The sequence below is a fragment of the Trichechus manatus genome, unplaced genomic scaffold (genome assembly GCF_000243295.1).
Source record: "Trichechus manatus latirostris isolate Lorelei unplaced genomic scaffold, TriManLat1.0 scaffold00007, whole genome shotgun sequence".
Classification (NCBI taxonomy): domain Eukaryota; kingdom Metazoa; phylum Chordata; class Mammalia; order Sirenia; family Trichechidae; genus Trichechus; species Trichechus manatus.
Genome location: NW_004443943.1, coordinates 26259322 through 26270678, shown reverse-complemented (window position 1 = coordinate 26270678; position 11357 = coordinate 26259322). Strand labels below are relative to the sequence as shown.

Below are 11357 nucleotides of genomic sequence, written 5' to 3'. Positions count from 1 at the left end.
GTTGTTAACCAATGTCATAAAACAATATGTGTGCTGACTGTTTAATGAGAAACTATTTGTTCTGTAAACCTTCATCTAAAGTACAATAAAAAAAAATGTACTCAGATTTTCTCCATCCTACTCAAACAAAAAGCTATTTGCACACTGCTTTCCAAGAACTTGTCTGTGGCACAAAGTAGTCACCACTGGTATTACAACATAACAAACACTTCTTTGCTTAACTGACCACACACAAGTGGTCAATGATCAGTCTGGGTTAGTCCAAGGGGAGGTTTAACAGAGGGCATCTAATATGAGCCAAAAATTTCAAGATCTGTACCAGCATAGGCTCTGTTTACCCATGGCGAACACGTAGAAAACATCAGCCATATTCTGGTGGCATTGGGTGAGAATCCTGTTGCGGTTACTGCCAGTGTTTACAGGCTCTATGGCCTTGAAGGAGTGACTAAACCCCTTTGAGCCTCAGTTTCCACACATGTAAACAAGGGATAATAATACCTATCTCACATGGTTATTCTGAGGATTAGGGAGGATGTCTACAAAGCACTCCCACAGAGTCTGACACATAGTGGAACATCCCTGTGCTGCCTCCCAGGCCTGACTTTGCTTCTCAGCAAACCAGTGAGGGAACACTCAAGGATTGTTAACGCCATTTTACACAAGGTAGAGCCAAGCCCTGGTGGTGTGGTGGTTAAGCACTTGGCTGCTAGCCGAAAGGTTGGGAGAAAGATGTGGCAGTCTGCTTCTGTAAAGATTCACAGCCTTGGAAACCTTATGGGGCTGTTCTACTCTGTCCTATAGGGTCGCTGAGTTGGGATCGACTCAACAGCAATGGGCTTGGGGGTTTTTTTAGAGCCAAGCCACAAATTAAAACTGCAGCCAGCACATAATTTTGCTTCTTTGCCATGGCTGCAACCTGCCAGGCAATCTCATCATCTCCTCTGGTGGGATATTCCAGTAACAGTAAAGGAAGTGAAGGTATTAATACCAAAAAAAACCAACTTTGCCGTCAGAGTCGTTTGGGAAGTATAAAATAACAAGAGCAGTGGGGAATGGATAACCTCCAAACGCACTGCTCCCTCTCTGATGTCCTGCTGACCTTGGTCCAGTTTCTAGGGGAGAAGGCTGACTGGGTAGGAGACCTGGCTGCAGAGGAGGGGTGGTACAAAAGGTGAACTTAAACCCTTACAGTATCTTAGTCCCCAAGAAGCCCCCCAACCATCACCATCATCATCTTTATTATGGTTAAGTGGCAGTTTCACAATCTTACATAAAGTGAATAAAAGCCTCTTTTAATACATGCCTACCAGAATGGCTAAAATGAAAACACTAAATATTGGGGAGCATGTGGCATTTCTGCTGGTGGGAGTGTAAACTGGTACAGCCAACTTTAGAAAGCTGTTTGCAGAATCTACAAAAGCTGATACTCGTACACAGCGACCCAGCAATTTCCCTTTTAGGTATATACCCAACAGAATTGTATTATGGTCACCAAAAGATATGCACTAGAACTGCACTATCCAATCCAGCAGCCCTGGCCACACGTGGCCATTTAAATTAATTATTATTTAATAAAATTTAAAATGCAGTTCCTCGGTCACACCAGCCACGTTTCAAATGTTCAATAGCCACATGTGGCTAGTGGCTACCATCTTGGGCAGTACAGATGTCGAACATTTCCATCATCTCAGAAAGTTCTATCGGACAGCACTATTTTAGAATGTTCACAGCAGCACTATTCACAACAGCCAAAAGCTAGAAACTACCCAAATGCCCATCAACAGTGAAATGGATAAATTAATTGTGGCACAATCTCACAATGGAATGAATACTCTATAGTAATAAAAATGAACAATCTACACCTACATGAGAGGTCTCTGGGTGGCCTGCACTGGACTACTAACCTAAAGGTTGTTGGTTGGAAGCCATCCAGCAGTGCCACAGAAGAAAGGCCTGGAGATCTGCTTCCATAAGATTACAACCAAGAAAACTCTTTGGAGCAGTTCTTCTCTGTAACCCATGGAATCACCAAGAGTCAGAATCGACTGGACAGCAATGGGTTTGGGTTTGTTCGTTTGTTGGTTTATAACTACATGCAACAATATGGATAAATCTCACAAACAAAAGAAGCCAGTCAAGTACGTGTACATACAGTAAGATTCTATTTATAGAAAGTTCCCCAACAGGCAAAACTAATCTACTGTGAGAAGTCCGGGTCGCGGTTACCCTTGGGGGGGGGGGCAGTGGTAGTGACAAGAAGGGAGCACGAGAGGACTGGTAATGTTTTGTTTCTTCATCTGGGTGCTGGTCACATGAGTGTGTTAAGTTTATGAAGATTCCAAGAGCTGTGCAATTATAAATTTTTTTTTCTGTATGTTTCTGTTATTTACATTCTGGAAGAAAGCGAAAGGGAGATGACCTTTCCCACAGACGCCGCCCCGGGACTTCGTAGAGATACCTTCTGGACCCAACACGAAACCCCACCAGGGCGTCCTACCTCCACGCTGAGCGCTGGTCTGGCTCCGAACCCTGGTTGCGATCATCAGTTTGGGCTCCCAACCTGAGAGTTGGCCAGTCTCTACCGGGGCTCGCCGGTGCGCTCCCTGCCCCACCGGCTCTGACCGCCGGGGACCAGCCAGGGAGGTGGCACTCAGCTGCTTGGCGTCCCGCCTCAAGGCACCTGTGCTCCCACTGGCGGCTCCGAGGATCCGCTCCCTTAGCTCTAAGCCAGGCTGCTGCCGAACTCTCTTCAGACACTGGACAATCCGCTATTCTTCCAAGACTCGACTTCGGGGAAGGCGCCCGGGAAATTCCCTCTGGAGCCTTGAATTTTAAAGCAAAGAAGGAGGCTGCGACTAAGGCCTTGAACCACCCGCCTCCTGCCCCAGCAGTTCACCAGGGAAGCGCCCGCCCGCCCGGCCCCACCCCTGCCGCAGACGCTCGGCACAGGGTCGCTGTAGCCGCGTCTCGGGATTGCTGTGGCCGCGTTCACCGAGCCGCAGAGCGCGGGACTCCGTAGCCCTGCAGAGAGGGTCTGATTGGGTTTCCCTTCCTGATCCTGTCCTACCTACAGTGATGGGCTAAAGGGGCCGGTGGCTCTGCCTGGACCGTCCTTTCACCTTTCCCTTAAGTAGAACTCCCAAGACCTAGCCAAGGTCAAAGCCTCTGCGAAGACTTCGAAGTCTGCAAGTCCCGCAGAACACCCCCTGCCAGGGGTTTGCCGGCAATAACTCCAGCGGGGCCTCAGTGGTGATCTGCCCCAGGCGGTGTTGGAGTTCCCAGTCCTATGGCCTGCCTGGCTCCCCCTGCGGGCCTGGTAGTGCCTCAAAGGCAGGATAAAATCCTGGCTTCTCAGTATACAACAGCATCTGGCATGGGCCTGGCCTTTAACATTGGCTTTTCTTCATCATTTCATTTAATTCTCAAAGCCATGGTGGTACATGAGTGTTTACATATGTGAAAATTCACTGGGTTGTACATTTAGTATTTGTGCCTTTTACTGTATATAAAAAATACTTATGAGAGAGGGGCTATAAGCATACCCATTTTATAGACGAGGAAAACTGAGGTTCAGAGCACTCCTAACCCACTCAAGGTTTCTACTGTTGGTGGTGACGGCAGCCTGACTCCAGGTCCAGCCTCTTGGGTCATTCACTAGGGGGCTTGTCTGGGTTTTATGATTTCTCTTGGCTCACAGGACAATCCAATGAAGCAGCAGTTTGGGCCTGGGGGCTGGGGAGGGTCTTTTCTCCTAGGAAGGCAGCTCAAGGAAGAGGTTGCCCTGTTGGTCCAGGGTGTTAACTCTTCGACGACGGCGGCCCTGGAACCCCAGCAATGAGTGGTACGGAAATCCTCCAGCGAAGTGATGGGAGCTATTTATACCGGAGACTGCAGACTCCGGGAAGGGTAGGGAGCAGAGAGGGGGCTGGTGTAGGCTGGCCTTAAGTATCTCAAGACACGCAAACTACGAGGAAGTCCATCCAGAGAACCAGCTTTGTTTCCTCTATGAGGATCACACGTCTGTTTTCCAGAACGGGGGCGGGGGGGGGGGTGATGCAGAGTGAAGGAAGACTAACATAAGGCCAGCTAGGAGGAAACCAGCCAAGGGAGGTGGCAGGGCCGCATTAAGTCCTGTGAAGGCCCTAAATACTGGTAATCTTTGGTGCCCCCTCCTCTGCTTACTCACGCATTGGATAGGGATATATGAGATTATATATACACATGGAGTCCTGGTAGCACAGTGGTTAAGAGCTATGGCTGCTAACAAAAGGTCAGCAGTTCAAATCCACCAGCCACTCCTTGGAAACCCTTTGGGGCAGTTCTTCTCTGTCTTACAGGGTCCATATGAGTGGGAATCGACTTGACAGCAACGGGCTTGGAGTGTATATATACACACACACGTATGTATGTATATGTGTGTGTCTTAGCTATCCATGACTTCAACAAAGGTGTTGAAGTGGTAGGGTCCTCATAGTTTAAACAGCAATGTGCTGGGCACCTTCATGACGAGGCATGAGCTTTATTTCCAGACAGCACATTCTCACCACTGGAGCGGTATCAATGTCATTTAGTGTCCCACCAGTTCCCTTTCAATGCAGTGCTTGGTTTTCCTTGTGTCCTGTCTGCTTGGCATCTATGGGTCTTTGCTGTGGACAACTGGTGCCCCCATTTTGTTGATGCTAAGTACTCCTTATCTTGCTTATTGGGTGATCGGCCCCTGGGAGGTGGGGACCTGGCCTTGGAAGCACCAGGAGGCCAAGGCCCAGCAGAATACTGACTGGGTTGTAGTAAAAGGAGTTACTTAATTAGAAAACCGCAGGGATGCGAGGGCAGCTTGCTGGAGGAGACCAGCTCCCAGCATTTGGTGCTGAAATCCCGCTTGGGAGTCCTCCCAGTGTTGGGGCCAGCACTTGTTGCCCTACCATTCTCCACACCTAGTGAATGTAGGAAAACCAAAAGGTTGGCAGTTCAAATCCACCAGGGACTCCTTGGAATCTCTATGGGACAGTTCTACTCTGTCCTATAGGGTCACTATGAGTCAGAATCGACTCGATGGCAACGGGTTTGGTTTGGTTTAGTGAAGTGGGTCCTAGATGCAGATCGTTGATTTATCTCATACACCCCAGCTTTCCATCCCCATACCGCTCATTCTCCCACTCTCCCCTATCCCCACATCCTCCCAATCTCCAAACTTTGTGTCCTGCTGTCAAGATCGTCAAGTTCTCAGCCTCCTCTCCTAGGTTTTGAACTGTAGGTCAAGGAGATCCTGAGAGGGGCGGAAGCTGTGTCCTCGGGTGGTACAGTGGGGAACGGAAAATGAGGCCTTCTGTTGGGTCGGGGCGGGTTGAGCTCCTCCCGCAGGTGATTCCAGGCATAGCCCGGCTCAGCCAAGAGTCCCACTCCGCCATCTCGCTCCCGGTCCACTGGCTTAGGCCGCAGCTCAACATCGTGGGTGCTGTCCACGTGGCCCTGGAGCGCCAAGGAAGATGGCCTGAGAAGCCTGGACCCCATGAGGTCCTACTGTGGCATCTGTCTCAGAGAAAAAAAGATGCCGACCTGGCCCTCCACGGTTTCAAGTGGAGGGAACGAAAATAAATCTTTCCACGACACCATGTTGTGATGGTGGAAAGTACCTGAGACTCTGTGGCACAAATGAGGGAGTAATTACCTTCACTTGGGTGGCTTAGGAAAGAAGCTTGGCCTTGAAGGAGTAAGAGTTCACCAGAAAAATCAGGGTGGGAGGAGGGCATTCCAGAGGGTGGGATGGCATGTGCAAAAGCGTGGAGGCTGGAAACAGCCAAGTGCTGTTTGGACTGGCTTCCTTTTTGTCATTCAGAAATTAGCTTAAATGCAATCTCAGTGTGGCCTTCCCTGACCACCCACTCCAAAGGGACCCCCACCCCCAGCACTCCTTCTCTTCCCTTTATTTAATTCATCTAATATTTAAACATTTGTTGTCTGCCCCCAACACACACACACACACTTGAAAATAAGCTCCATGATCCTGCAGACAGTGTTTTTCCCACCGTCCCCAGCATCGAGAACCTTGTAAGTAAATATATAGCGGCTGCTCAGTACATATTGTTGAATGAATGAATGAGTCGTTTGTTTGCGTCTGCAAGCTACTGAGGAACACGCAAGGGAGCGGGAATTCCCTCCCTAGCTCTTAGCCTAAGTAACCCATGGGAAGATGGTGGTTCCAGAGGAAGGGGGCTTGGGGCGCAACGGTGGTGGCAGCGGTGTCCCAACTTGAAGGCGGCATGAAAGAAGATGGAGCTAGTGGCGAGGAGCTGAGGGACCTGTAGCCTGGTGCACTAACCCACGTGCGGCTCTGGGGTCTTCCAGCAGCGGGAGAGACGAGCTGAGGGAGGGTCTTTGCCCCCCAGGCGCCGCCTCTCCAGCTCCCGCTAGGCTCTTTTGGACGTGTCCAAGCCGCATCCTGGGCGGTCAGCGGGCTTCGAAGGGCTCCCTTGCCTCCCTCCCTCCCTCCCTCTTCTCCCCTCCTTCTTTCTTCGTCCTCCTCTTCTATCCAGCTCCCCAGCCGGGCGGCCCGGCCGCAGTCCTGCAGCCCCCGCCCCCTCCTGTAAGGGCAAAATTGCTAAACTTGTAGCGATAATGACCCTGCATTCAGGCGGCCGACTCCCGCTGAACGTCTACGCGCCCCGGCCGGCCCGGCCTAATCAGCGCGCCCTTCCCTGCTGCCCGCCCAGCCCCCGCCCCCCGGGCCGCCCCCTCCCCCAGCGCACAAAAAGTGGGGAACAAAACCCCAGCGCATTTCTCCGTCCCTGTGTTGAGCAGACTGCTGCACAAAGCCCCCGCTCTGAGAAGCAATGGGGACCTCGGGGCGGGGGGACGTCAATCCCGACGCGCTGGGGTTTTTGTTCGCGCAGGGGACCTCGCCTTCCTACCACACCTTTTGTTCGAGACTCCAATAAAAAGCCATTCTTTCCGCACCTTCCCGGCCTGGAGCCGCCTTTCAGTGAGGCACGGCCCCACAATGGCGCGGCGCTCTGAGGCCTCCCCATTCACCCGCCTTGGCACGCTCACAATCGGCCGTGTGGCAGCACAGACCTCGCACAGACATTCTCCGCAAGTGACAAGGAGCCGCATAAAGCCGCGGCCGCCGGGGAAGAAGGGAGGGCGGCCGATGGGGAGAACGCGGCCGCGGCAGGGCGTAGCGCAGCGCCCCCGCGCGCGCGAGGAGCCCCGGCGGCGGCCTAGGGCAGAGCCGCCTTCGCGCCGCCGGCGACAGTGCCTGACGGCGAAGTTTCCTCGGCCCTGGAGACTCCCGAGGTGGGACAGAGTCTCAGTTTTGTCCTAATTCAGGCCCAGACACTAGCCCAAGCATCTGGGGTGGGGTGGGGATTGGGAGGATTACAAAGCCCAAGACCTCCAAAGGCCCCGAGTCTCCGACCTGTCCTCGCCTCAGGAGTAATTATTAAACAAGGCAGTAGGTAAAAACTAGACTCGAGCCTGGGGCCTGGAGTAGGGGAGACCACGCCTGTGATCGCCCAGAGAGGACGATCCTACACATCTTTTCCTTTCCTTTCCGCTCTGCTTAAGGACCCCCCCCCCTTTTTTTGGCTAAACAAAGTCTGTAGCCAGCCAAGGGTTTGGAAATATTGCACCTTGTTTATTGACTCCTGCAGAGTATGGCAGCGGGTGTGTACACGGCATGTGGATACAGTTTTTTTTTTTTTTTAATATATAATATGTGCTGAATACAGAATACGAAACAGAAAGGAAACCTGGTAACACCTCCAGCGAGCCACCAGGTCCTACATTTGTTCAGGCTGCAATTTCTGATCTCTCTCTGCTGGTCTTACTCTTCCGATCTGCCCCCGAGTCTTGCGACCTCCGACAGTCAGGGATCCGGGCCGAGGTATCTGCTGCGGAGAGGAGGCGGTTGGGAACCGATCATTGATGTGCTGTGGCGCTCCGGACCCTCAAAGGACGCAGAGGATCGTCGGGGCTTGGAGATTTCTCAGGCCACGACCCCCATTTTTCTCTTCTTCATGCTTTTTTGTCCATGGTTTCTCCAACAACGCTTTGCGGAAGCTGCGGAAAGGCCGAGAGCGAGAAGTCCTTCTCGCTCTGTAAGAACCAAGTAGCAGCCAGAGTCCTGGTCTCCCGCACTTCCAGTGGTCGGGGCCGCCGTTCTCCCGGCAGTCAGCCAGCGTTCCTGCCTCAAAGGCAGTCCCGGCATTCTCCTTGCCCCCGTGTTCACTTCCACAGGCCACGAGTGAATTGTGCTCCGAAGAACCGAGGGGCAAGACATGTGTATTTTATTTACTTTTTTAACGAGGGGCCTGGCCCTCGGGTCCGGCCTTTCTCGAGCTTCAGTCCCGTGGCATCAGGCTGCGGCGGGGGGCGCCCGCCGCTTGGCCCACCCGTCCCTACCAGGCCCGGATGCCCTGCAAGGTGCCCTGCGCGCACGCCGCCCCAGCCGGGGCGCCCTGGTGTAGCGGCTGCGCTCCGCCGCCGCCGCCGAAGCCGCCCAGGTTGCTCATGTTCACAAAGAGGCCGCCTCCAGCCGCGCTGCAGGCGGGCTGCATGGCCGCGGCCGCAGTTGAGGCCCCGCCGCCCCCGCCGCCGCCTCCGCCTCCGCCTGCCGGGTATGCACAGCCGTAGCTGCCGCTGTAGGCAGCGGCGGCGGCGGCGGCGGCTGCAGCAGCCGCGGCAGCAGCCGAGTTCCCGTAGCCGTAGGCAGGGAAACTGTTGTAGGAATAGGCGCCGGCGCCCACGCCGTAGGGCGCGCCGTAGGCCTGCGCGCCGGGCGTGACGCACGGCTTGCCGTCCCGCACCAACACTGGCACGGCCACGCGGCGCGGCGGCGGCTGAGGCGCGTGCGCGCCCAGCTCTAGGGATTTGTCCTGCCGCTGTCTCTTGCACTTGTACCTGCGATTCTGGAACCAGATCTTCACCTGCGTGGACGTGAGCTTCAGGCTGCTGGCGAGGTGCTCGCGCTCGGGCGCCGACAGGTACCGCTGCTGCTTGAACCTGCGCTCCAGCTCGAAGACCTGGGCTTGCGAGAAGAGGACCCTGGGCTTCCGGCGGCTGCGCGCCTTCGGCCTCTCGCTCTCCTCCGCCGCCTTGCTGTCTCCGGCCGCCTCCAGGGGCTTCTTCAGCTTGCAGCTTTCTGCAGAAGAAGCAAAACAACAGTGTTCCTTAGCTGTTCCTGGCCTCGCCGCGGCTCCACCGTAGACCGTTTTGGTTGCAGCGCGGAGAGTGCGATAGTAAACGTGTGGACTTTGGGGTGGGTTTGTGGCTCCTGGCGCCGTGGGCCCCTGCGACAGCCCAGGAACCCTCAGAAAGCCCTCGGTGGGCGAAGGCGCGTTCTGTGGGAGGGGTAGTTAGTGCGCAGTGCGTGTATATTTAGAACTTGAGCATCTGAGAAGAGATTACCCTGTATTAAATGCACGGCTTGTAGAGCTAATGACTATTTTCAGAATAAAAGTGTGTAACTACATAATAACTACAGTATTTGCAAACTCGTTTGCTTCCACTCCGCCACAGAAAGCTGAAGGTGTGAGGCGTGTTGTATTTGGGGGCTAGTGTGCGTGGGCTGCGGGAAAATCTTGCTGGTGGGAAATATCTGAGTGTAACGCTTGTGCATTGCCCCCTGGACAATATTTTTGCTTTTAACAGACTACCTGCCCACAGTTAAATGTATGCGTAACGATGTCTGCGTTACCTTAGGGAGAAAAGGCGTCTTATTGATTGACTGATTTAGACAGTTGCGTGTCGATTTTCGGCCCAGGGGAGCTGTCAGAACAGTCCTTGGCCTCTGCCACACCAAACCTCCTCTTGGGGAAAGCAATTCTTTTAACCGTCTCCCCTCAGAAACCCTTCCTCGGGGCTTTACTCAGTTATCTGATCCTCCTTCCCAAATCACCTCCCATCAGATAGGAGCGGCCCGGATCTGGCCTAAGTGCAGCGTGTTTGCTACTCTGCCTGTAGCCCCGCAGCCTGGGACACAAGCAAAACATTACAATTTTTCAAAAAAAAGAGAAGCTGGAGCTTCAGGGGCTTGAGTGCCACGGTTGCGCAAAATGGACTGTGTTCCCGCGCGATTCTGACCATCCCCTCCCTCTCTGCTGAGTGCAGTGAGTGCAAGGGTGCTAAGCTCCAAGCAGAGAAGTGAGAAAATCACCCAGCTGGTCTCGGCCAAGTCCCTGCGCCCCCCGGATGCTAGGGAAACAACCTGCTTGGACGGTCTTCTCAAAGAGGAGGCGTCTGCCCTGGCCTCAGCGGACTCGCCTCACGCTAGGGGAGAAGTGAAAAGGGCTGCGCTCCTGCCTTCTAGCTCTTAGGAAAAGCCAAAAGCAGAGTTGTCAGGCCCCAGCGGCTGAGCCTGTGTCGCTTACCACAATCAGGGCAGCAATAACCACCTTCCCTTCCCTCGGGGGCTGCCTTGCCTCCCCTTCTCTGTGGGGAGTAGTTGTCGAGGATCACCTCGTCCTTCTCCCTCCTCCCGGCTCCCTCGCAGGTACCTGCGCTTTGCGGAGCTGTCGTTGACCAGGGCGGAGGCAAGACCCCAGCCAAAGGCTAAAGGGGCGGGCAGCCGTGCTGGCAAGGTTTGTGGGCTGTTTGCGGGCGCTCCGCCATTGCTCCAGATGTGCGGGTGCGTTTCCTTTCCCCCTCTACTCACTTTGGCTCTGGTCCCTCACGACCTCGGGCTCCTCTTCATGTTCCTTGGGCCCGCTGCACGAGTCGCGCAGGACCGTGTGGACATAGCTCTGGGGACAGAGCCCCGAATCCCCGTGGCCGTCGGCTGCGGCTAGTGAGTTCAAATACGACAGTTTTTCTCCCTCTTCTTCCTCGTCCTCCTCCCCTCCGTCAGAAAACTGCGCCCCCTCGGCGGCTGCCAGCATGCAGGGTGCTGAGTGGAAGTGGTGCTCCAAGTCCGCCTGCAAGTGCGCGCCGTGGAAGTGCTGTTGCTGCTGCTGCTCCAGATTCAAAATGTCTTTGACTGAGAAAGGGGTGGAGGTGACCGGGCTTGGTAACATCATCAGGGCCACTTAATTGTCCAGCCCAAATACTCAATAAATCCCGGCGGGGGCAGGGAGGCAGCGCGGCGGCCCCAGCTCTCCTCCTGGACTCCACCGTTGCTGCCCCGTCGGGCTTTTGACAGACGCGGTCCGGCTCCAGTCTAAATCGCCTCCATTGGCCCGGACCTGGGGGTCTGGGTTTTGTTACGGCCACTGCAGGGACTGGGGCCGGGGCTGTGAAGCCTCTGTCCGGGGGCCGTGAGTCACGTCGCGGGGCGGGGCCCGCTCTCCGGCCTCCCTCCCCATTGGTTCCAGCTCATGTGGACCACGCCCCCTGTATCCACCCGTAGGGATGTTGCGGCGCTC

At 54.6% G+C, this 11357-nt stretch overlaps 1 protein-coding gene across 1 annotated transcript; it reads right to left on the bottom strand.

The window, feature by feature from the left end:
* Positions 1-8396: 8396 nt before the first annotated feature.
* On the bottom strand, positions 8397-11012 carry NKX2-3 (NK2 homeobox 3). The gene is made up of 2 exons (XM_004370019.1): positions 10652-11012; positions 8397-9139 (listed from the first exon to the last, which is right to left on the bottom strand). The coding sequence occupies exons 1-2, from the start codon at positions 11010-11012 to the stop codon at positions 8397-8399; spliced, it is 1104 nt and encodes a 367-aa protein (XP_004370076.1).
* Between the last annotated feature and the right edge of the window lie 345 nt (positions 11013-11357).